Here is a 25,626-nt window from a genome sequence, read left to right on the forward strand (position 1 = left end):
GGCTTTTTTTGCCCCCCCCCCTCCCCATCAACAAAGATGTTGAGAAAACCAGAGGGAACAAACAAGGCCTGAGCAATACCACCTAGATCAATGTTTCTGAAAATGTGCATCACCAGCCATTGTATGGGATTGCCATTGCAGTAAGCTAGAGATGTTGATTTGTGTGCCTATTTATGTTCCTTTTATAAGAGAAAATCTCTACTAAGCTCTATTCTGGGGAGTTGTCAATGAATCATGAATTGGACAAGGGAGCCACAGGTGATAGAAGATTGAAAATCACTGTCCCAGATACTATTTATAAGCTACATAGGAGGTATTGGCCTGACCTGTAATACCAGAAACAAGAATGGACTATCATATGGGGCAAGTATACATTTCGGTTTTCCTACACAGTAATTTTTCACGAGCACCTCAAATAAAGGCAAAAATAATTTGGGTTCTCACTTGTCCAGGGCCTGGAGCACCAGAGCGCCATTGCACTTCCCTAGTTTCTGCCCTGGGAACCTTGGAGTAAGTATTCTGTTGCAAACAAAGTTAAACTCTGTATTAAAGATTTGTGATTAATTGAAAAATTCAACCCCAAAAGGAAGTAAAATATGGTAGCTCATCTAATAAAGCTGTAATGCAATCAATTCCCATTTTAACAAAATACCATTATTACATAAAAATCTTGTTTTAATGAAAACTTTTATAATCGAGATACGTTTACATAGAAACAACGTAAACATCTGGAATTCCTTTATTATGAAATGATTTCTCTGGTCTCTTGGAGTTCATTATAACAGGATTTAACTGTATGTGGAAAATGTTATGTTGAATGGTGAACTAAACTTGAATCAAAAAACTGGACAGTTTCTTTTTAACAGGGACGTTTGGTCAAGGTATTTTGTTGGATTAAGACTGGTGTGCTAGGATAAAAAAAAAAAAATCAGGTTTATTCTCAAGTTCCTAAGGATAAAATCCTTTCAGTCTCCCACCGGGACCATCTTTAGGGGAAGGCACACAAGACTTTGCAACCAGGCAGATGGTGAGCTCGAGCTGCCCCTACACATTCAATTGTGAAACTATGTAAAGTAATTGCTTTGCTCTGTCTTTCTCTATATAGAGGAAATAATTCAGAAAAAGTACTTGGATTAGGACATGTAAGTTTCTTGAATTGAAAAAGTTTCTTTCTCTAAAAGAAATAGACGTTTTAGTTGTCCTAATTTTGCAGTATATCAACCTACCCAAGTGTATTTTCTCAGATTTCAAATGTATGTGGGCATAGTGTAATTTATATTTGTGTTGCAAGTATTTTTTATCCATAATTACTTCGATGGAATGGAGGATGGTAAATTCATTGGAAATGACAGCTAAAAGAAACAATTCTTTTTTGAAATTAAAGTCAGCCATCTGAATAGATAATTGACAGAATTGAATTGGACGATTGAATGATACTAGGACCAATGACTTTATTCTATACAAATAGTTTGCTACCAATTCACACTCTAATTCAAATCTGCATTTAGCGCTAAGATTTGGCAGAATAAACTAACAAAAATTTCACAAGGAAAAAAAATATCCAGTGTACACAATGTATAGGTTATGTACAATTTTTTTTCTCTGAAAAACACTAAAACAAAGTATAGTCAGACTTCGGTATAACATCAACTCTGGAGAGCCATATAAAACTCACTTCATATAAACCCACTGATTCTATAACTAGTAAGAGCATTTTGCTAATTATGCTGGCAGGACCTTTAAAAACTGGCATTATACTGAGGTCTGACTGCACTTGCATAGCAGAACCTCTCTCTCCCAATTCAATAACTTGAACTAATTGAGATCAATAATAATGAAATATTTAGCAAGGTAAATGAACATGCATCAAAGTACAGTTCATAACGGCAATGTAGTAAAAAAATTTTTTATGCAAGTGCAATTACTGGTGCATTGTGGACACTTTTGTCAAAGTTCATTTTAAAAAAATATTTTGTGGAAAAAAACAAAAATCGAGTGCATAATGAAATATATTCAACTAACACTGGATGAAGAAAAATTGTATCAAACAAACCTTTACATCAATTCCATTACCACCCATGATTGATTTTCACTGTTTCAAGATTTGCTTGAGGAAAATATCTAATTTATGATTGACTAGCACATCTAAACAACCTACAAAGTATTTTCTTCATCATGAATAAAAAACAGTATAAAAAAGTTCTAGCCATGAAGAATCACAGCCATTGTTTCTCCCCCATCAAGATCGAGGAATGAGCAGCTTCATATAGCCATTAATTTTAAAACTACATCCAATCTAGAGATCGATTGATAAAAATATTAGTGGAGCAAAAAATATCCAGCGAAACTTATTTGTTCCTTGTATAAATCCACAAGAAAAAAGAAAACAGAAACCCTATATATCAACTGTGTCACAAAATTGTGTAGCACATTTTCTATTACGAGTAGTGTGAGTGACTATGGCATGATCATTGTAAAAAAAAATCTGACCAAAATAAGAGTCCAATAACATAACTTGCACATAATGGCACGAAAGGAATGTGTATTATCATCAGTCTTCGTAAAGTTTATAGAAAGGCCACTTTGTTATCACAATCCTGGTAGTTTTGAAAGTCTTTGACAAATATGAAAGGCAAAAAAACTTGCCCCTCTGAACATCCAAATGTTGGAAGAGCTCAGGATGTCACATACTAGAAAACTCTGAGCACATTATTTTCAAAAGTTCTCTAAAAGACTGTCCCAACTCTCCTTGCATTGTCTGACGCTTGAGAATGAAGGACCGTATGCCCAGCAGCTGCTCGTAACAATACTTGCATTTGTTGGTTCTGGAAGGAAAAATTATATTTAAAAATACTTGAAAAAACAATCATTCAAATATGATATCGCATATTTCATACAAGTTAAATTCATTACGTTAAAAACTAAGTTGCAATAATCTTCATTTAACTAACAGGATACAATTTTTTCCCACACGATATTTCTAAAAATGGCATAAAATCTGTAAAAAACTAAGCTATACTAATAAAACAAACTATAGTAGGTTAGCGTACAGTATTAAAAAAGATAGATAGCTATTAACTTGATTTGCACAACTCCAAAATAAAAAAGGTGTGATGCTACCTAAAACACAATAAGTGAATATGAAATATAATAATTACCTCTCTTCTCCACATAGATCTACACCGATGCTAGGAGGAGCTTCGACATTACTCTTAATCAGAGAACCAAATCGCTTCAAAATGAGACGGAGGGATTCACAACCCACGGACATATGGCTGTAAAAAAAGTCCACGACATTAATCTCACAAATGAACAAAAAAAATAAATTCCTCATACAGAATCAATTGTTTGTAAAATTGTACACACTTAAAAAAAAATAAGTATTGTTAGCAAAGTATTGCTGTGATTTTTTTTTCAAAGGCCCCTCCTCCCATCTATTTTCCTTCATAAGAACGTGTCTAATTTCATTGGAAAATACTAACATGTCTATCCCAAGAACTGTGAAACTTACAAATCATTGATCTAAATTGTCCCTCCGTATTTATGGGCAGGAGGGGGATTAGTTCATTCCAGGGGTGACCACGAATGCCCTAAACTTTAAAATTTTGTTCTTTAGGCACTTCATTTTTACTTTGTGTCGAAGAAGTGAAAGAAAGGTCCCAGTGATTCAAGGTGATGCTTTCTGAAAAGAACATAATGTCTGTTGGTTATTTTTTCTTAATTCCAGTTAGTTTGTTTGGAGTAAAGAAACAAGGATTCCTTTACCAATTTTTTACATGTGGTGAAAAATATACCACAATTGGGTTTTATTTCATGGAAACAATCCACTGCCGATTTAAACGTACAAAGCCTTTACTATGTTGCTCATAATGAACGTGTCTTCTAATTCTCAGACCTTGTGAATATTAAATAATGAGAGCTAGAGTGTGCAAGTTATGCAATACATAACTTTCATACCTTTTTATCACACTAATGGAAAAACAACACTTTTTATGTGAGAAACATGTGTTAGCAGGGTAGCTACAGCAAGGGCTGATTGAATTTTGTGTTCTTATTTCTTGATATATTTGACTGTGGACTCATTGATGGGAAACCGCACCAATGAATCTAACCTTTGTCAATATTTTGAATTTTCCTTGCAAGTTTTTCACTTTTAGAAACATTTAAACCATAGTTTCTCAAACTTTTTGTTTTACTGCCCCCCCCCTTCAAAAATTGCTTATTCTCATCGCCCCCCCCCCTTTCAAGGTAACCCATAGGATCCTATACTAAATCCAAAGCTTTCATCGCCCCCTCCCCCAGGGAGGGGGACCTCATTCAGAGGAGAGGTGATATTGCCCACTTTGGGAAACACTGATTTAAATAAGTATTGCATAAATATTTTCAGAAGCACCAGAAAAAACTTTAAGAGGGATTTTTCGAAAGTTTATTTAACATGTACAACTTATATCTTGTTCTGATACGAGAATTATAACCTCAAGTGTTTCCCAAAACTGGAAAATATATCGTAAATATTGAGGACACACTGTATATGTATGTACCCATACAGCAAATCCATCATTATAAAGACATGTTTCTTGTGGGCTATACCATGTTTCCGTGGTTAGATTATAAGACAAGCCTTTTGTCTGCAGCTAAGACAGACATGACAAGCACATCCCAATCAGGAATCATTTTTAATATGAAAGATTAGTGCTTAAAGTGTACATTTTCTTCCAGTTGTCATTTTGTTCACGTTATTGTTTCAAGTTATATAAACACAAAAAACAAATAAGACAACAAAGGAAAACCAAACTTACCTTTCATATTTACTCTGAATGAGGTCCTGAATTGAAGGCAATAATATTTGACATATGTCTAAGCTCCACATGGCTCTATAAAAAAAAGTTTCAAGTTCTCATTATTTCTGAAATTAAAATTCAATGTGCATGCAAAAAAAAGCAAAAAAAACCAGCATATAATCATTAAATGTATATGTACAAGTATACACTAAAATTACGTAAAATAAATTGAAAAAAAATTCTTGTGTATACTAATTTTTTAATGGAATTTTATCCCGCTAAATGAAAGAATCAAAGTGACATAGTCTGACTTACGGTCTGCGATTCATGTACGGAAGAATATCTACAAGTAAACTTTGATCATTCATATGAACGGCTTCTTGTATAGCTGTCTGAAAGTGAAATAAAGACTTTCATTCAAAACTGAGTTTTCCAAACAAATGATTCTTTTGTTGTAAGACACTGAGAACAGGTGATAGCTTTTCAGGCATTTTAATAATATTTACATCGTCATAGTCATTAGAAATACTGAGGAAAGGTTATAATAAATAAAAAATAATCATAATGAAGGTCCTTTAACACTGCTTGTAAATGATTTGAAATTGTGTAAATATATTACTCTTGATACATCCTGCTGAAAGATTTCGATCAATGATGTCTAGAACATTTTAGGTTTACTGGGATGCAATGAGGAGGGGGGGGGGGAAGAAAGGCATTTTGAGTCACACATTGGTAGAGAAAAAACTATTTTTGGCCATATTTCGTAGGTGATTAAAGCACTTTGAACTACAATTTACCAGTCTAGGTCAAAAAAATATTGAGCAAAGTTCTTTCCTTCTCTACTTGAAATCAAGCAGAAAAAATACTGAAATTTTTGAAAAATATTTATTTTTTGAAAGAGCTAGTTTGATTTTAACTAACATCTATATCTTACTGGCCTGCAGCTTGGACACTACAAACTAAGACAATGAATTGATTTTGACAATTAACAGTGTTGAAAGTTCAAGGAAAATGGACAGTAAAATTTGAAAACTAATAGATCATTTTAAAGCTTATGACTTAATGTTAAGACCCTGTAGTTGAGAAGCGTTGATTAAGATATGTACAAGTTTTTCACATTACTTTTACAGATTCAAACAATTAAAATTCAGCATTACTGCAGGAATTTTAAACTTTCAAAAAATATGTAAAATTGACTATAGAAAAAAGTGCCAATGATATTAACATAAATATTCACAGTAGAAAAATAAGAAACTAACTTTTTAAAAGCAATTTATATGTATGAGATTACCTTATGATCCTTTGATTTCATAATAGAAAAAATAACTTTCAGATTATGGGACCGATGACTGTAGACTGAAAGCATCTGTTGATTTTTTCTACATATTTCAGTCATGACTTCAGTATCTGATATCTCAGGCTGTAAAGCATCAGTTATGTGAAGGGAACCTCTCATAGTTTTCTTTAAAAAAAAAAAAGAATATGGGAAAAAGTAATAATATGAGATAAAGTATTAAGACAAAACCTCAATATAATTGCATACTAACTCAGCAATATAAATTACCCTCATCTTCATGCAAACAGAGAAACAGAAAAAAGAAGCATAGTTACTCTGTACATCTAGAATTAGAGAGGAGTTGAAAGGTGACGAGATACAGAAATCATAGGGGAAAAAAACTTATAAAGCTTTCCGGTAACAAACAAATTTTAACATTAGAACATTAACAACAAATTTACTTTTTTTAACTTGTCTCAGTACAGACAAAAATTTTATATCTTCCTGGAAAATTTCTAATTTTCACATAAATTAGTGGACTATCAAATACAAAATGTAGCAAAATTTTGTTGAATTTTTTTTAGATTTTCAAATTTCATAAAATTTCACTAACAGTGATGTGATGAAAGTTATATCTTATCATATCACAAAATATTTGAAGACTTTTTCTCACCTAAAGTAAACCACTGAATTTATAAGAAAAAGAAAAAAACAGTAAACACATGAAGTCAGTCGAATCAACTGAGAAAACACAATTATGTATTATGGCAACATACAAGACTAAATTGTTTTCTTCTCACATGGAGAAGAAAACATTCTAGCAATTGCCATTTCAAACTATTGAAACATCCCATTAAACTTACAGGGAGGAAATCATCAACATCCAGCTCAACTGGTTTATCTCGTTGATGTGGCACAAATTCTGGTAGAGAAGTTTTTCTTTTGAGCTGCTCGGGCAAGACGACTGCACGCTGGGGCACTGCTTCTTTTTCTGGAATTGTAGGCCTAACGATCGATACAGCTTCTGGTGGATAAGGCATTTGTCGTCGGAGAGAAGGCATGGGTTTATCAAGAGGTTTGCAAGACTGTTGCTTCATCAGTAAATAGTCCGGAATCACATTACCTTGAGATGACGAAACTTCTGGAACCCTGGTGTATGGTGGCAAAAAGGTTGGATCACTCAAAGACACGGTTGCCTTGTGCATAACATATGTCTGATGGAAATTATTGATGGACGAGCTAGAAGCTAGAGTACTTGAGGATTTCAAAGGTGAACTACTCGTATATGGCAGAGAATTCTTCACAGGAGAACCAGGTTTGTATATTCGTGACGATATCACCTTTTCATGAGTTTCTGCTGTGGGGAAAACAGTAGTGACACGCTCAGATTTCTGAATGATAGGTACAGGTTCAGGCACTGTGTTTTTTATCACATTGCTCTTTATTAGATAATCCACAGGATCTGGGGGAAAGAAAAAAGAGCTTGCGTATAGACCAAATAGCATCATTAAAACAAAATATATACCTAAACTAGAGCTGCACAAATCCCAGGTGATAATACAGGTTATCATGGCGACTAAAATTTTCTTTGTGTAGTCACTAAATTGCAGGCTGAGAGCAGCACAAAATGTTTGGAATTTATAGCTGCCAACATGAAAAAGGGTAACTACACCCTGAAAAAGTTAAAAGAAGCATTATTTTGGACCCTTTTCTTCAGTTAAATTTTTTTTGGTGCCTAGATATTTTTTGTGATTTGTCCAGCACAGACCTAAACCTCTTTATTCAAATGTTCTTTTGAGAGAATTTACTTAACCACTAATTTGGATAATCTCAATGCAATATTTGTTCATCTCATATTTGAAATATTTTTCACAATTCCAACATAGACCATCTCTTTGAAGGTGAAATGATGGTGAACTGCTTCTATGGTGTTAGACTAGGGTTATGGATGGTTAGTAAAATGGTGAAATCCGGGATGATCTGATTTTTAGCCCCCCCCCCCCCCGCCATTTGCACAATATTTGTTTTAGAACTCAAATAGATTACTTAAAATTACAGGGATACTATTGGCTAATTCTTAAATTTTAAATGTTTAAACAACACAGTTGACACTCAATATAATGACCACCTTAGTCTTGTCAGAAATGGATGTTACATTGGGAGGGTAGTTATATCAAAAGTAAAACATATATGATACTTGTTCTATGAAAACATCTGCGACTTATCCTACCGGTCATTGCAATAGAATGGTTCCTATAACGTGGGGTCGTTATAACGAGTGTCAACTGTATTACTCCTAAAGATGTTTGTCGCTAGAGTAAAACATATTGTTACAGTAAAATATGTTGAAAATAATTTATTGTAAGTTTAATGATGGCTACAAAAGCCTTGAACATAAAAAAATAATTACATTGAACTTGAACATTTACATTGCCTTGAACATTAAAAAAAAAGAAAGAGGCCAAATTAAATATGGTTTAATACACATTTAACTATTAAAAACTACTGAATATGCTAACGTAAAAATAGTATGTTACCAATGTTTTCCCAAATAAATGGCGAGTTAACTAATGATATAAAATAATACTACTTGGCAGGGTTAAAGCTATGGTCGCATTTTTTGCAAAATGCAAAAGAAAATCCTAGAGTGTGAAAGAAGTAGTAGCCACTTTCGCAAAAATGCATACAGGAAGTACAAAACGAGTAGACATCCAATCAATTATTAACATTTTAGATTTTTACTAAAGCTTTTTTTCCCCCATTTTCAATTTTTTTCTAAAAGAATTTTTTTATTTAGCTTAAACCCTCCTATTTGGAAACAGTCTAATCTTGATGTGCGGCACAAAGACTTCAAGTTGTTATTTTTCAACACATCAAACTTCCTTACAATATTGAAGGTTTTGGGACTGATTCTGCAGTAAGATATTTGATGCACTCATTTTAACCCAATATAGAGTCAATGAACTCCGAATTAATCAATTTTTGCGAATTTGATGCTTGGAATGATAAGTTTGGAAAAGAATCAGATAAAAATGTGATAAACACCAAAAACTTAAGAAAAAATAGAAAGACTAATTTCAAAATAAATAATTAAAAATGAAAACAAATAGACAAGCATCATACCATCTAAAGGTACTGGGAAAGGATCAACCTGAGGAAGAGGAGGAGTACGGTTCACTAGAAGGAAAAAAAAAATCTTTTAAAGAAAAAGTTTATTTTACAAAATAAAAAGTATTAAATGTTTAAAGTAGTGGTGTTCCCAACCTCCAGTGCTTCAAGAACCCCAGAAAATGGATATGAGACTTGCATACCACTAGAAATATGCCAGAAATTTACTTATTTCTAGAGAAGTGTAAAGGCTCACAACCCCATTACCAGTATTTTTTGCTGCCATAACCAAAGACTTCAACTTTTTTACTATACCGCCAGGGGTACCTGAACCACAGGTTGGGAACCACTTGCTTAAAAAAGATAAAAAAAATATTGTAAATAATATATTTCTCTACACTGTATATAAATTTTAAAAAAAAGATGAAGGATCACAAACCATCATTACTACTTACTCTTGAAAAAAGAAAAAAAAACGTAATTCTATAGCCATGTGAAAGAATTTCACAAAAGGAAGATCAAAGAATGAAATATAATAAAATGGAATAATAATAGACGTAGAAACTGTTTCTAAAAAGCTATTAAACACAGTTTTAATTTTTATACCTCTCTAAATGCAGTTTATAATTTTCAATGAACAGCAACTGTGTGGTGCATACAGCCAGCTTATCTAGCTTGCACACAATAAAGGATTCATGTATGTATCACATCAATACCCAAGACTAATAGGTGAAAAACTGTATAAACACCAGCACATAACATTTGGGAGTGCTGGACCAGGAGGCTCTCCCCAGAGCGACCCCCGCAAGGGTAAAAGGCTTATATCCCTGGAGGGACAGAGTCTGGGTCGTGACTGGTTTGTCGGACCAGGAGGCTGGGGGGGGGGGGAAGCATTGGCAATTGAGCCCTGTTGCCCAGAAAGCCCAGTTTTCTCCAGCATGCCCCCCCCCCCAGTACCAGGCTTACATCCCCATAAGACAGAGTTTAGATCATGTCTGGTTTACAGTACATAACATTGACGTGAGTTGAAACGCACACACAGGAGGAATCAACAATGAAGAGGCAGACAAAGCAGCATCCTTAATGGGACAGATCCCGGACCTTGCCTGACAGCCACAACACTACCATATGAGACCACTTCCCTTTGTCTCAGAGCAATGTGCAAACTACTCTAAAGAATATACTGTTGGATGCTTGGCAAGCACAAATGGTGGAACCTCAATGTTCACAGAGATTCATACAAGCTCCAGAAGAGAGGAAAGACAAGAATCACTGTTTGGAAAATGGGGGAAAAACTAATTCTATCGGAGCATGGGCTGTTCCCGTTACCTTTACCGCTTCAAAAGGTCCTGCAATGATCAATGTTTGTGTGTTGTGAAAGGTATGCTTATACACTATGCTATTGACTGTCCTCAGACCACTCAATGCCACTTCAAATCAATGACTGCTAGTTACATTCACCTATGAAAGAAAAGATTGCTTCATAGTCAGTTAAATATTAGGAGGCTGGTCATTGCTGATCACATTCCTGGAAAAAAATCTGCATCAACTTCACAACAAAAAGGCTCAAATGCCTAACGCTTTGGATTCTCTACCGGCAGCGCAACACGATCACGATCATCTATGATGGTGACACCAAGACAGGCAGCACTTCATCAAAGAAACAACATGCAACAGAGCACAATGTTACATAACTTTTTGGGTTCAGTGGAAAAACCCAGTTTTCTCGGTCCTCTCCTGTCTGAATCATATTTTATTGTTGTTGAAAAAGCAACACGAAAAAAAAAAACCTCTGTGCGTTATCAAGACTGATTGACTATATATTTTATGTTCTATTTTGCCTTGAAATGGTGTTGATGTTTTCAGTGAGGGTTTCTGAGAATGTGACTTCCAGTTGCATCCATATTTATGGAAGTTTCAAAATTGTATAAGTGATGAGAACCTGGGTGCATCTGGTTACGGTTCAGTAAATCATTTTTAAATACAGCAAAACCCAAGACAGACGATTGTATAAAACAGAAACCTGTCTAGAACAGAATGAAAAGATAGTCCTATGTGAAAAGTGCTGAGATATGAACCTTTACAAAAGGAAAACGAAACCTGTTTGAAATGGAATATTATTTCGGTCTCTTGAAGTTCTGTTTCATATGGGTTCTACTGTACAAACTATTGAGGTAATCTTCAAAAAGATGTCAAAACTATTTTTATCAGTAGCTTTCTAATTATTACTATTATTTGTGTACATATTTAAAAACAAAATTGTACCACCAATAATTTAAATTAAATAAAACCACTCAGAGATAAAAAATTTTAGCCCATCTAAATTGATGATCTGTGGTGATCAGCCTTTTTTTTGAATATATCCAAACTTGGAAAGATGAATGAACACTATTTGTATAAACAATTTATATTTCCAATGAAAATGTGTAATTTTTTTCTTCCATCTAACCCTTCATAATATAAATGGTATATAAACTTTTTGGTCAGTGGAACAACCCTGTCTCCTCCGTCTACTAACGTCTGAATCATGCTTTATTGTTGTTGAAAAAGCAACATGAAAAAAACTAGTAATAATGAAATTTTTTTAAATATACATAGATTATCGTACACTTCACCAAAATTTAATACAAATACAATGCCACAACAGGCAAAATGCCCAACGAGGTGGCTGAGAAAAAGATACAGCAATTAAAAACACAATCACAAAAATTATAAACAATATAATTATAAATCAATAACACCTGATACAATGCCCATAAAGAAGTGTTTAGAAGCTGAAGATGTACAGAAAACAAGAGAGAAACTAATCTACCACAACCATAGTAATTGTTCGAGTAAATGAACTCCTTCAAATACATAGGAACATGAATATCTTAAGAAAAAAAAAAGTAACTTTTAAACATACATTCACTTCGGGGTAAGAAAGCAGTTTCAGGATCGACTAAATCCAGATTGTCATTCTCCATGTCATCATCAGGATTACAAGGGTCGTCAATGATTTTCACATCAATGCTTCTGAAAATTAAAATATACATTCAGATGAAAAACAAAAAAAGTTGAGAAACTACCCAGAAGTTTAATATGTAAGTTTATTATGTAAGAGTATTATAAGCAATTTATTCATCCTCATCAATTAATTTGCTACTGCTTCTCCTTAACCATACATGAACTTATGAACATTCCTCTGTGGAATTTAAATAATTGAAATTCCATAGAGGAATGAATCCATTCAGTGAAACCAATTATTGTTTAGCTGAATGGAAAATATGGAAAAGTAGAAGTTTCATTTTTTCCCTCATACATTGGTATTATTTTACCATGCAATTTTTTCAGATTTTCATTGCTGAGTAATTCAAAAGTTTCATAAATTTGATATTATTTTATAATTGATGAATATGTATAAGGGGATGTTTCAACAGTAAGACCATTTGGGTTTGAAAAACTACAAATCTCATTAATGGACATACTCATGAATAAATCAAGTAATTTTGTTTAAAAATGTATTCCTATGTTGAGTGGAAGCCAACTTATATACAGGTAAGTTTTTGAGGCACAAAAAGTCAATATGGAGTTCTACTAACATCTCTATAGCAGAGGGTCCACAGCCTCCAGCTGGTGAGTAGGCTATATGTAGGCCTAAGAGGTTTCATTCAAGCTGTGAAAGGTGTCCTTAAGAAATGGATTACCCCATACATTAGATGCGTATAGCAGTTTGGCTTACGAAAGGGCTGGACAAATCTATTGCTTGGCATGCCTAGAGAGCATGTTTTTTATTCAATCACATGCCCAACGCGGGCACATAAAAAAATTAAAACCCTTTGTTTTGATTATAGACGGTGATGAAATTGTTTTTTAGACTCACTGCCTTGTGAAATTTAAAATAAAAAACTTCAGAAGACTAATTTTTATGTTTCTGAAATTATAAGGCCGGGATCAGTAATTTTGCAACTCCCACAATAACTGTATGCATGTGTAATAAGGCAAATATAGATTTTTAATGGCATATGTACAACATGCCTAGAAAGCTTAATAAGGGGCCCAAAGTGAAATAAATGACACATAAAAAAAAAAAAGAGATATAAAATATTTGAGTAAATTTTAAATGATAATTATTTAGAAGCTACTAGTTATGATCATTCAGTTTCTAAGACTTTTTTGGCAGTTACGATTGGTTAGGTTGACAATGTGTTTGAATCAATTTTAATTTTTGCGGCTCTTGATATTTCTGTGCTTGCTGCGCCCATCGTGCCTGCCCAAATCCAGTCATGGAACATAAATTGGCTATGATTCCATGAGCAAAATGAACAGTAACTCACCAACTTCTTTTCTGACACCAACAGCACAGACAATTATACTTGACCGATCCTAAATTTTGAATTAGTAACTGCAATAATTTCATGAGGATCAGCATTGATAGACTTAAAATTGATGAATTCAACACTGAATCTAATAGGCTGTCTTGGGGTGGGGGGAAGATAGTATCCCTTGTCAGGGAAATTTTTTTCCTAAGTCAAATAAGATTGGGAAACTTTGCACTGGTTTTCATCATATCAGCAGTGAAAAGACAGATTCAGATGATAATTTATATTAAAAATTTGCATTTATCATGATTTTTTTGAAGAACATTATATAACTGCTATGTGAAACTATTTTGTGTGTTCTTTTTAACAATGAGAAACGAGTTTTACAATGAGTAAATCCAATAATAATATTCAGCAATAGTTTTTGATCCTGCATTATTATTTAGGGATGGAATAAATAGTGATTTGGCAGAATAACCGAATATTCTGCTTATGTTTTGGCTGAATACTGAACATTTAGAAGCTGAATATAAATTTTCTAAAAATTCATCGGAATTATAAATAAAATAGGTGATTTTAATTAAAAATAAAATTATTGGCAATTTCAAATGATTAACATTGAATTTTCTTCAATTTATTTAAAAAAATATTAAAAAACTGGTAATTGAAAATTTTTTATTGCCATGATACTAACAATGAAATTTAACGATGTTACATTGTATTTTAATATTACTTATGGAATCAATTTTATGTAACACCTGTTGCAAATTTTCTACCTAATTATGTCAACTATTATTTACTCTCAACTAGCAACGTATCATTAAAATTACAACTTATTTTCTTATTTTTCTTCTCTAGATGTTCCTTGCCCCTTTCAGTAGCTCAATACATGTTATCAAGGTGCATCCTTCAGTTAGAACTTGTGTATATAATTAATGTTTACTTCCAAATTATTGCAGTAGGATTCTATTTTCAGTTTCATGTTTTCCCTGCGCAAGGAATTCCCCCTGACATGGCCTTTTCCACAGGAAGAGATATACGGCACAATAATAATTAGTGAATTTTATATTTATGGGAAAAAATTCCAATTCCCATAATTATTTTAAAATTAGTTTGATGTACTTAGATTTACACCGATATTCGGCGGAATACCGAATAGCAGCAGAATATTCGTTCCATAACTAGTACAGTGGAATTTCGACACATGGATAACTCAACATCTATTATTTATTCCCTTGGTTGCCACAATGCTAATTTCAATGTAGAGGAAACTCTAACTCAACATATTTGGCTTAACTTCGTTTGAGTCGACTACAATTTTTGTCCCTTTACCACTGGTTTTTACAATTACCCGTGTGTTACAGTTTTAAGAATTTTTTGACATTATTCATGGGTATTTCAACAATCCTTTGTTCTTGATGATGGGTAAGGGGTGCATGTGAAGAATGAATGTTTCAAACCTTATAGGCCAGCTTACCATTTTAGTGGCATTTTCAGGAAAGATCTTTAAGTCTTTTCACGGTAAAAAAAATGTGTGGATATTGTCAACACCCAATAGGGATAAAAATCTTATGTATTGGTAGTTTTGATATCTGTTGCAGAGAAGTTTTTGGTGGAACTCAGTTTAACAATTGGAAAAGGAGTAAAAGAAAAAGAGCTAAAGCATGATTAGATGCTGAATATGTCATTTAGTCTTCATCATGGGTATCAACGATCATGAATGCAATGGCTCCACGTAAACTTCATATTTTAACTTTAAAATCAAAAGTTGACATTTTGAAAAAAACTAGAATCGGGAAAAGCTCAGAGTGAACTCACCAAAGAATATGGAGTAGCATCATCGACGTATGCAAAGGGCGGTTTTGGGGGTTTAACCTCTCCCTCAAGCCAAGATTAAAATGTTATTTTGCAGGGAAACACTTAAACCCCCCTCCCCCCTGACAAGGAAAAAAAATTGAAAACCCCCTCGAGAAAATTCTGCGTACGCCTATGAGTAGCACAGAACACTATTTCAACATTTGCTAAAAATAAGGAAAACATTTTGCCAGCATTTGAATCTTTTTATGAACCAAGCAGAAAACGCATCAACAAGAAAATCAGACACCAGCAATGTAGAAGAAGCAACTCTTTTGTGGTTCAAATCTGCTTGATCTCACTCAATCCCATTATCAGGACCAATAATTCAAGAGAAGGCAAAAGGTTTCACGAAGAATCTCAATCAAGGTGATTTAACTGCGAGCAGTGGATAGCTGACCTGATTAAAAGAGCGCCATGGAATTGTTTTTAGAAAAGTTTGTGGAGAGAGCATATCTGCATCTCAAAAAACTGGTGAAAATTAGAATAGTGATATTCTCAAACCTATGATAGAAGGGTATGAAGATGCAAATGTGTTTAATTATGATGAGACAAGAGTTTATTTTTTCGCCTTTCACCTAACTAAACTCTTGCCTTCAAAGGAGAAAAATGTAAAGGAGGTATAAAAAACACAAAGATCATTTGACAGTTCTTTTGGCAGCAAACTCTGATGGTTCAGAAAAATTTAAACCGTTAGTTATTGGAAAATAAAAAAACTCAGTGCTTTAAAAATGTTGAAACTCTTTCTGTGCACTATGAGGCATGGATGGCATCAGATATTTTTGAACAAAGGCTGAGGAAGCTAGATAAAAAATTTTCAGGGGGGGGGGGAAACGAGAAAATTTTTGTTTATTTTGGATAATTGCACCACTCATCCAAAAATAACAGACCTTTCAGCAATCAAATTATACTTTTTACCACCTAATTCAACAACAATTTCACAACCATTAGATCAAGGAATTATCCTAAGTATGAAAAGTTTTTACAGAAAATTACAGACCAAAAGAATTTGTGGATGTTGGAATGGATGAAAAATTTATTTTAGATGCTGCTGTGATTGATCCTGCTGCATGGAAGTCTCTCTGTCACGGGTGCCACGATTCGAAACTGCTTCCGCCATGTTGGTTTTTGTTCTGAATCTTTGGAACATGATATCTAATTCTCATGAATCTATATTCTCTATAGATTCCTCTCAGATTTCGTGTGGAGAAAGCATAAATAGCGCTACAGGTTACTATTGAGGATGAATTTGTGAACATTGACTCTCATCTTGTAACTTTAGGACTTTTAGAAAACAATGATATTCTAGAATCAATCAACAAACGAGCAAGTGCTTCATGTTTCAAAGGAATAGAATCAGAAAGTTCAGATGAAGTAGTATCTGCACCATTTCGCCAAGATGCATTAAAAGCTGTAGATGTGATACGTCGCTTACTAAGCACTCAGGAAAAAGCTGAAAAATCGTGGGATAAACTGAATAGTGTATAGAAGAATTTTTATTTACTCTTCGGAAAGAAAAAAATATATACTTGATTATTTTTCATGAGGTAAATTTTTTTAATATGTTTTGATTCTATTATGAAACAACCCCAAATTAAGATTAATGAGAATTATCATTTTATTTAATGGAATTGTTCAAATGTATATAATTACGTACATGAAAATGATCTGACAAAAATTTAACCCAGCTAAGTTGTCGTGTTTGTCGGTACTTTTGGGGTGTCAATTTACCAAGTCTACTGTATTATTTTCAATCACATGCCCAACTGGGCTAGCAAATTTTTTGAGATTTGTCCAGCCCCGGACCTCTGCCAGTTGTAGTTATCTCACATATCAAGGGTCATAGTGTGACTTTTCTCTTCCCCCCCCCCCCTTAAAAGAATTATGCTCAAGAAAAGCATTTGTTCCCTCTCACAACTTGCAGATTACTTCAAACAAGAAACTTAACATTTCTAAGGAGTGCATTTTGTTTTGGAGAGGGCACTCGGCTCGGGGTACTGGTTTCCTCCCAGCCTGGTTACGAGCCTGCGCATATCTTATCAATAGACTGAAAGGGTTGTACACCCTTGCCTTCTTGACCCAAGATGCAGGCATAGACCAATAAGGAAAACTTTGCCATAGGGTGCCAGCAGAAAAAAATTACAAGGGGGGAAAGATTTAAGGTTTTGATTATTTTTCATTTTAAGTTTTATATCAGAAATATATACGTTTTCTCTATTTTTTTTAACGAGGTGATAAGCCCACCCTGGAAAAAAAATATACACGGGGTTTTGAATTTTCTGTTATTTTGATGGTCCTTAAGTTAGGGATTATTGCACGCTTATTTGGTAAATCATGCACACAGTAATTTTAAGAAATTCCTTTCAGATATGTAAATAATTTGATTGTAATGTGTCATTATGTTAGGAAAGATATATAACTAATATATGTCTAGTACCCACCTGACAGTTTTACTTGATTCTCTAATGAAGTTTTTACGGATGTGGGAGCTATAAAAATATTTGTTGTATTATTATTTAATTTTTTATAAACACACACACGATAAACACAAAAACATGCACAGAACACCAAGACAAAAAAAAGTATGAGAAATAATAAACTTCGAGTGTTCATCGAATGACAAAATTCTGTATTTCCCTAAACAAAATAAATCAGGAAAAGTCCTCCTAAGACATGGTGGAGGCTAATTAATCGGCATATATTTCTGATTTTCTATCTGTGTGCAAGTTCTCAACACAAATTTACAATTTATGACCAATCTTCAAGAAACTCTTCATGGTACATCAAACAGGACAGGACCTAAATGATAACATACTTCAAAATTTTTATTTTAAAATTAAACACTTTCTCCAAACATTTAAGTAGGTGAGAAACCCTATTTCAAGGACAGAAACCCAACAAAAAAAGGGGGAATATAAAAGGAGGCAACGTGTTTGTAAGAGATTTTGGGGATGGGGGCACGTGGTGTCTTCTCCATATGGGCAAGTTTGAAGGTGAAATGACAGAAAACATGATTACAATATAACCACTTGAAGGTGAACTTTCACGATTTCCATTATCACACTGATCTGAACCAGTGAAGCCAAAAATTTGAACTACTGTATGCTAATGAACATTCTAACAACTATATTCTGTGCAGTAACCACTTTTGGAAAGCAATGCCAAGTATTTTTGTTAATCAACCATAAAGGCTATGAGTAGAAATAACTCAATGTGCTTAAGGTCAATCAATCTTTGTATATGAGCATGCAAGAAGTTTGCACATAGTAAATTGAATATTCCTTGAATATAGAAATTACATTTTTTCCAGAGAATTTTTTTTTCGAGAATAAGTTAAATAATTCACATGGAAAAAAAAACAACTTACGTTTTTGAACTTTGGGGAGATATCAAGGCTTCTCCCCCATTTTCATCAGGACATCGAAATGGACATAAAGTGCTAATCTGAACAACATGCACAGACACGCTATTCATTGAAGAACTGCAAGCCACCTATAATTTGCATTATAAATAAATTGGCACATTGTTAGATGGTGAGATAGTGCTAAAAAATTTTTCAGAGATACCTTATCTACAAATCATTTACGATAAATTTACATAACAGACAGTAAATGTACAGAATATTGTTTCACATTTTCTAACTTTCTAAATCACAGTAAAAAAGTTTCGCTTCAAATTTTATAATTCTGAAGTACATCCATTTAGTTACCTATTCATATTTGAAAAAACTAACAATGGAAGGATAGAAAAAAAGAACAATGAATAAATGAAGGAAAAACAAGAAAATAAAAAAAATTAAATCATGTACCAATTGGTTTTGAACCAGAGTCATATCTGCAACTTTTCCCCAACCACACAAAACAGAATCATATGTACAGCTTGGCTCCCAACCATAAACTTTCAAAACATCATTACAACCTCCAAATAAACAAGTACCTGACATGTGAAAACTCAAGCACCTGAAAAAAAGAGGGGGAGGGGGGTGAGTATATGAGAACTTATAAGCAGACCAAAAATCAAAAAATCATGAATTTCAGACTTCAAAGACTTTCTTTCCTTACATCAATCACTTGATGTAAGGAATGTCATAAGGTAATGTCATACTTAATTATTGAAATTTGAGACACCGGCAAGGCAGAATGCTTTGTTCTGCAATGAGCCCTCAGCTGAATAAAAATTTTTTCAGTAAAAAGTTCCATAATATATTTTCTACACAGATGAGTTCTTTTATTAAAATTCTTACAAAGATTGTTCTGCAGCAGCAGTAATTGTTCTGTGACGTATGCCAGTTTTTTCACGTTCTGTTTTGGGTAAGACACAAATTTGCCTCATTGATACATTTCATTCTCCAACACATCATAACTGCACAAAAGTCTCTCAATGAAAAAAAACCCCCTTTTTTATAGCCCAGGATAGGTTCCTCAAAGTATGTGATAGAACCACTCAAAGGTAGTGAGTAGATACCAATACAATGTAAGATTTTACAGGATTTGCGAGAGAAGATACAAGACAGTCTTTTCTTTTTTTCATTTGAGAAAAGGAGAGGGATAAATTATCTTTCAAACAAATTGTATAAAAAATATTCAGGACAACCATTTCTTATATTAGATGAAAGAAAACACAAAAACAAATATGATTCAATCAAATGTCTTGAAAATTTTTCGATTAAAATATAAGAATTCCCTACCTTACAGGAACAGTCTCTACATCAGTTGAACAAACAAGCTGTAATGATTCTAGATCCCAAAACTTGACAGTCCTAAAAAAATTAATACTTCATATAAAAGAATAAACTAAATAAAACTACAATCATATTCAACCGGTATATTTAATAGATTTGGGTGGGGGGGGGGGGGAAATGGTCAATAACACGAGAATACAGCACTTACCTATCAGCACTACCACTAGCTAAAAGGAACTCATTAGGATGGAACTCAACATCAGAAACAGAGGCAATATGGTCGGAGAATTCAGTCAGAAGCTTTCCGGCACTAAGGTCCCATAGCTGTGGATTACGAGTATAACATGATTGAAAAAAATGAATAAAACTGCAAATAAAATAGCATATATTTAAAGGTTTCTGAATTATACCTATGGTACTACCATGATTTTTCAAATTTCATAATTTTTTTTTCAGCAAATAAATTTTAGTTACTAAAGTAAAAGCACTAATATTCAGTACTGAATGTTTGAAATCTAATGAAACTTAAATTTAAACCTTAATCTCATGATTTTAAATCGGGAAGAAATGCAAGAAAAAGAGAAACAAGGAATGCAGCAAAAAAAAAAAAAAAAAGGCCGTTCTTCAGGCTAATCCAGGCATATACTATCAACTTTTACTTTTTATAAAGAATAAGTAAAGATATTTGATTTCATGATAAGACTGAAGATATTTGATTTTAAAAGTATCAAGCCAGATCAGTTGTCAGAACTCTGCATAACATTAACCCTGGGGCTAAGTAAAAACAATTTCATAAGCAGGATGACTTAATAAGAAAGCCTAATTTTTAAGGCTTTTCTTAGGTTTTTCTATGAAAGCTTTTTTAAAAATTAATTACACTGTAGGGCCCTGTAAAAATGGACATTATATCAAGGTATGTGTACTATACTGCTACATATTTTCTATTTTTAATAAATAACATGATCACATATTCCCAAGGGATCAGCATGATCCATCCAGAGAATTTGTTAATGTTACGTTTGTAGACATCCATGCCGAATCAGGATTTGAACCCAGACCTGCACAGTGAGAAGCTAGTTTCCTAACCTCTCGACTGCCAGGCGGCAGTCTGGCACACACCCAGGAGTGAATTGAAGTACAAGTTGGAATATATATAACATGTGTGTATGTGAACTCACCTTGACAGAACCATCATCTCCACCAGTGGCGACCCATTTACCATCTGGGCTAAATTTTAATGTGTTAACTGCTTTGTTATGGCCCTGAAAAAAAAAAAAGGTTCATAAGCATCAAAACAAAAATTTAACTCTTTCAAATTTTCTACTTATGTCAAGAAAAGACTCATAACTAGGCTTTGACCTTTGAAAACCGGACAAACCCCGCTTCCCATCTCAGAGAGATATCGAAGCATTCCCGTAGGATGGGTGTATCCAGAAAGTTTTATTATAAACAACAAAACATTGTCGCCTCAGACGAATTGAAAAAAAAAATATATATATATATAAAGACGATTGCCAATCTAAAATCATGTAACAGGTGGTTAAAATCAAAACAAACACCAATAGGCAATCAAAATTTTAAGTAAGATTATAAGATGATAGCAAATAGTCCCTTCCATAAGAATCTGGCCATCGTCAGTTAGTCGAATGATTGTAAATAATCTAATTGTCCAGCTTCCACATATCAGTTCGATTGTTGGTATCGGTCTTCAGTAGTTGTAGGTCCGCAGTCATCTAGGCCGCAAGTTGTATATCCTCGCCTGGCTGCTGCTCTCTCACGAGGGTGGGTACACGACGTCAGTAACTCCTCTTGGTCTTGGCCACAAATCGTACTGTCTCACCTGACCGCTGCACTCCCTTGATGGCACATACATCAGGTCAGTCCCTCTTCTTGGTTCACGTGCTCCTCTGTTTTGTCGTGCATATGGTGAACGTTCTTCTCCAAAAATCTGACAAGACCTATGAGGCAGTGAAAGTTTATAGGACTACGAAGGGTCCTTATCTTCCAGGCTAAGGTATAAGACTCTGGCACCTTACCATAATTAGGCTAGGGCAACCGGAGCACTGTCCCTGGGCTCTGAGCAGAATGGGGGGGGGGGGGGGGTACAAAAATATACTTATTTTGCATGATAAATTTTTCAGGGGGGGGGGGGGACCCAAAAACAAAGTCTGCCCCGGGCGTTGAGAAGGCAAGCTACAGCCCTAGTCAAAAGTAATACACCTTAACCTTCTTTGTTCAATGCTTTCTGAATGCAAAAAATGAAATTCACCTTTTGAGCTATACAACTTAACTAACAAGATAAAGCTAAAATATATGCATAAAAAACATAGATAAAAAAATACTTGATGTATAGGAAAATTTTGTATGAATAAATTAATAAGTTTTTGTTGAAAAAAAGCCTTAATTTCAAAAACCACAAGATATTGAATTCAACACAGTAAATCAAACTTCCTTCTGCAGATTATATAACAGTAAAAACTAAAATAACTAATGCAGGTGAAAACCATTTTGGTTTCAATAACAATATAATGATATTGAATACTTATTTTTAGAAATACACCAACAACCAAATTATTTTATATAGAAAGCTGTTTTGCTGATATGGGAAAAAAAAAAAAAAAAAACCAACAACAACAACTAGCAAATTTTACAGTGTTATTTGCTTAGCTATAAGTTGACAATATTTGGGTATTTATTATGTGAATTACAGAAGAGCCTTACCTTGTAAGTATATATACATCCTTTTTTCCTTATGTCCCACAGCTATGGGGAATGAAGAAATAAAAATGATTATCCTTGACAAAAAATGAATATCTTGAATAATGAATATCAAATAATGAATATCTTTACGAAAAAAAGTTCAAATCAACATGAATTAGCTAAAATATACTACTACTAAACCACACATGTACCTCTTCCATATTCCTCTGTGGAACTTCTAATAAACTGGCACATTTGAATGTGCGTGTCCGTGTTGTGAACCTAATGTGAAGCTTGTTTCTTTTCTGTGTAATGTTTGTTATATACTATAAACCAGAGTTTCTCAACCTTTCTGAACCCAAGGACCAATAAAATTTTAGAGATAATTTGATGGACCACTAATTTATTGCGAGCTTTATTTTTATTTTAACCTATGTTAATGTCATTAATATTAGTCAAACAATTGGATAATTTTCGTTTTGCTAGAATTAAATTTTAAAATCTGCTTACAGACAACCTATCCTATCTTCATCGGCCATAGGTTGAGAAGCACTGCTATAGACGATTCAACATAAATTTGAAATTTTTACTAATTATTCAAGTGAAGTGAACAATGAAATTCAAAAGTCATAAAATTAGTGTTTAACATTAAAAATGAGAGGAAATAAAACAACATGAATTAAGCAATGGGAATGATTAATACAAGTTGATTAATTATAATTAATTTGATAATTTTTATATAATCATTGTTTGATAATTATCAAACGCCAGCCAACATTTACAAAACTTGGAAATAGAAAGCAGTTTGTAACAATGTTTTTCAATACAAGCATGGCTCTTTACCTTTATATTATTATCCAGTGACCCAGATGCAATGAAGTCACCATATGGATGAAAGTCCAAACAACGTACACCACCTTTGTGACCAGTAAGTGTCCTCATGACTGCATGAAAGAGGGCAGAAGGAAATGACAAAATACAAACATTAAATAAGTAAATATATATATATATACTGATCATTATAAATACACAAAAAGTATCGAATGTGTAATACAGGGCTTGAAAAACTGAAAAAATAATTAAAAAATTAGGCCCCAGCTGAATTTCTAAGGAGTCATTAATTAATTGCCTTGAGATAAATGGTTTTATAAAGCTTTTTGAGGATTTGTTGAGGTCTTTCTTTGTTGGAAGATATATATGCTGTAAATATTTTGTGTACTTTCAAATTTAGTAAAGAATCACAAACAAAATCTTAGTTTCCATATCATACTTTTAAATTGCAATGGCAACCTAGCAATTGGGATTTGTCAAGCCCTGTGTAGTATATATAACATTTAAAAAACTATTGAAAGTATGTGAGTGGAAAATCTCATTAATCCTTTGACTACTACTATAAGAAAGAATAATCCTTCTGATAGACTAACCCTTTTTTTCTCTGTACAGTTTTCAGTTGTATAGGCTCACATGTGAGATAGTAGTATGTGGAATGAAATGATGCAATTCACATGAGCTATATAAGCCACACAGTAGTCGATGTTTAAAAACTTGAATACAAAAGGAAATTGCTTTGATTTTGTTTTCACTGCATTACACTCATTTCCAACCTATGGAAGCTAATCAGACAAGGTGTACAAATTGTAAGAGATTCAAAACAGCCTTGACAATCACACCTAAATGTTTGTGGGCTGATGGCTTATAGTGGAAATCTTTTGCACTACCCATATATTGGGTAGGCACATCACATTGTCTTCCTTTTGAGAGCAGAAGTAGTACCTATGGCAGAGAAAGATTTTGACAATAGACAAAGCTGATTTCAAACTTACGAAACTAAAGAGGATCATTTGTTAGGTATATCAATCCGGACCACCCCCAAACTATATCAGTAGAGTATTTATATCTTTTATGAAAAAAATTGAATTTCCTGGGAAAAAAAAACTATGCCCATCGACAGAAAAAAATTCATATGAAATGAAATAGTGTGGTCATGTGTGTATTGTATTATGAATAAAATATTTCTACTTACTTTTGACAGCTTCCAAGTCCCAAATTTTTAATGCTCCAGCGGTGGAACCTGCACAAACCAACACTTCTCGCGGATCAAATCGAACACATTCTACAGCTGTAGTATGCCCTGTCAAGCTCTGCATGGACAAAAAAAGAGAAAAATGTGTTGGATTCCCAATAAATAGACACAATCACAGCAATACATGATATAACACATGGGGGAAAAAATTAAGAGTGCATCAAGTATAAGTATAAAGCAAATACAATAAAGTTATCAGAAACGTAATTGGAATTCTGATTCTGAACAATTCTGATTAGTGCTAAGAAATCAAGAGTTTATTGACTTAGTATATAAATTATCAGAGGTCTGAACTACGAGGGTGAGACAATCTTGTAAGCATGGTTTTTATTGAGATTATAGGAATAGAAAATATATAATTGAAATTTCCAAGCCCATCAAAGGAAGAGACAAGATGGATCAAATTATTTACAGAATTTAAATCCAGTGCTTCAAAAAGAAAAAAAAAAAAATCAGTTTTAGTTTTGGTTTGTGACAATTACCAGCTGTGGTGTAATTTTTTGCTGCCAGTTTTGTGAATACAGTAGGAATAACATAATTTCACGATATAATTAACAATTTCTTACCATAGTTTTTGAGGTTGTATAATTGTATATTTAAGGGTGAAAACCGTAATCATTATTAGGTAGGGGCATTTTTAAATTTTCAACTATCTCATTGGATTCTATGCCTATTGTGGGTTTTCTTTTTGTATTTCTATTCGATTCGAAGAACCAGTAAAGTTGCAGCTGATCTTTTTCCATTGGAGTGCCATGGGGAAAAAATGCATCTGCACATTTAAAAACCGGAGTGCAATTTTTTATGATGAATTGTCAAGAGCTTTGGAGGATTCAACTATGAAG

General features: G+C 33.5%; 1 protein-coding gene across 2 annotated transcripts in view; it reads right to left on the reverse strand.

The window, feature by feature from the left end:
• Positions 1-2,553: 2,553 nt before the first annotated feature.
• The window catches only part of LOC149087949 (katanin p80 WD40 repeat-containing subunit B1-like), a 64,866-nt gene continuing 41,793 nt past the window's right edge, over positions 2,554-25,626 (reverse strand). Inside the window, exons 3-19 of one of the 2 annotated variants that reach the window (XM_089242860.1) lie at positions 24,725-24,842; positions 23,545-23,645; positions 22,723-22,764; positions 21,180-21,263; positions 20,210-20,325; positions 20,008-20,079; positions 19,129-19,279; positions 18,688-18,812; positions 17,762-17,809; positions 12,071-12,180; positions 9,181-9,234; positions 6,921-7,519; positions 6,073-6,243; positions 5,097-5,173; positions 4,800-4,874; positions 3,159-3,275; positions 2,554-2,825 (exon numbers count right to left, since the gene is read on the reverse strand). In XM_089242860.1, coding sequence (XP_089098986.1) covers positions 2,684-2,825; positions 3,159-3,275; positions 4,800-4,874; positions 5,097-5,173; positions 6,073-6,243; positions 6,921-7,519; positions 9,181-9,234; positions 12,071-12,180; positions 17,762-17,809; positions 18,688-18,812; positions 19,129-19,279; positions 20,008-20,079; positions 20,210-20,325; positions 21,180-21,263; positions 22,723-22,764; positions 23,545-23,645; positions 24,725-24,842 — 2,202 coding nt within the window. In that variant the 3' untranslated portion in view covers positions 2,554-2,683. The remainder of the gene's footprint in view (positions 2,826-3,158; positions 3,276-4,799; positions 4,875-5,096; positions 5,174-6,072; positions 6,244-6,920; positions 7,520-9,180; positions 9,235-12,070; positions 12,181-17,761; positions 17,810-18,687; positions 18,813-19,128; positions 19,280-20,007; positions 20,080-20,209; positions 20,326-21,179; positions 21,264-22,722; positions 22,765-23,544; positions 23,646-24,724; positions 24,843-25,626) is intronic. The other variant, XM_089242868.1, reaches the window with a different exon arrangement.

This window comes from Pholcus phalangioides, unplaced genomic scaffold (genome assembly GCF_987345545.1).
Source record: "Pholcus phalangioides strain wild (caught in Gottingen) unplaced genomic scaffold, Ppha-v1.0 ptg000003l_1, whole genome shotgun sequence".
In the NCBI taxonomy this organism is placed as follows: Eukaryota; Metazoa; Arthropoda; class Arachnida; order Araneae; family Pholcidae; genus Pholcus; species Pholcus phalangioides.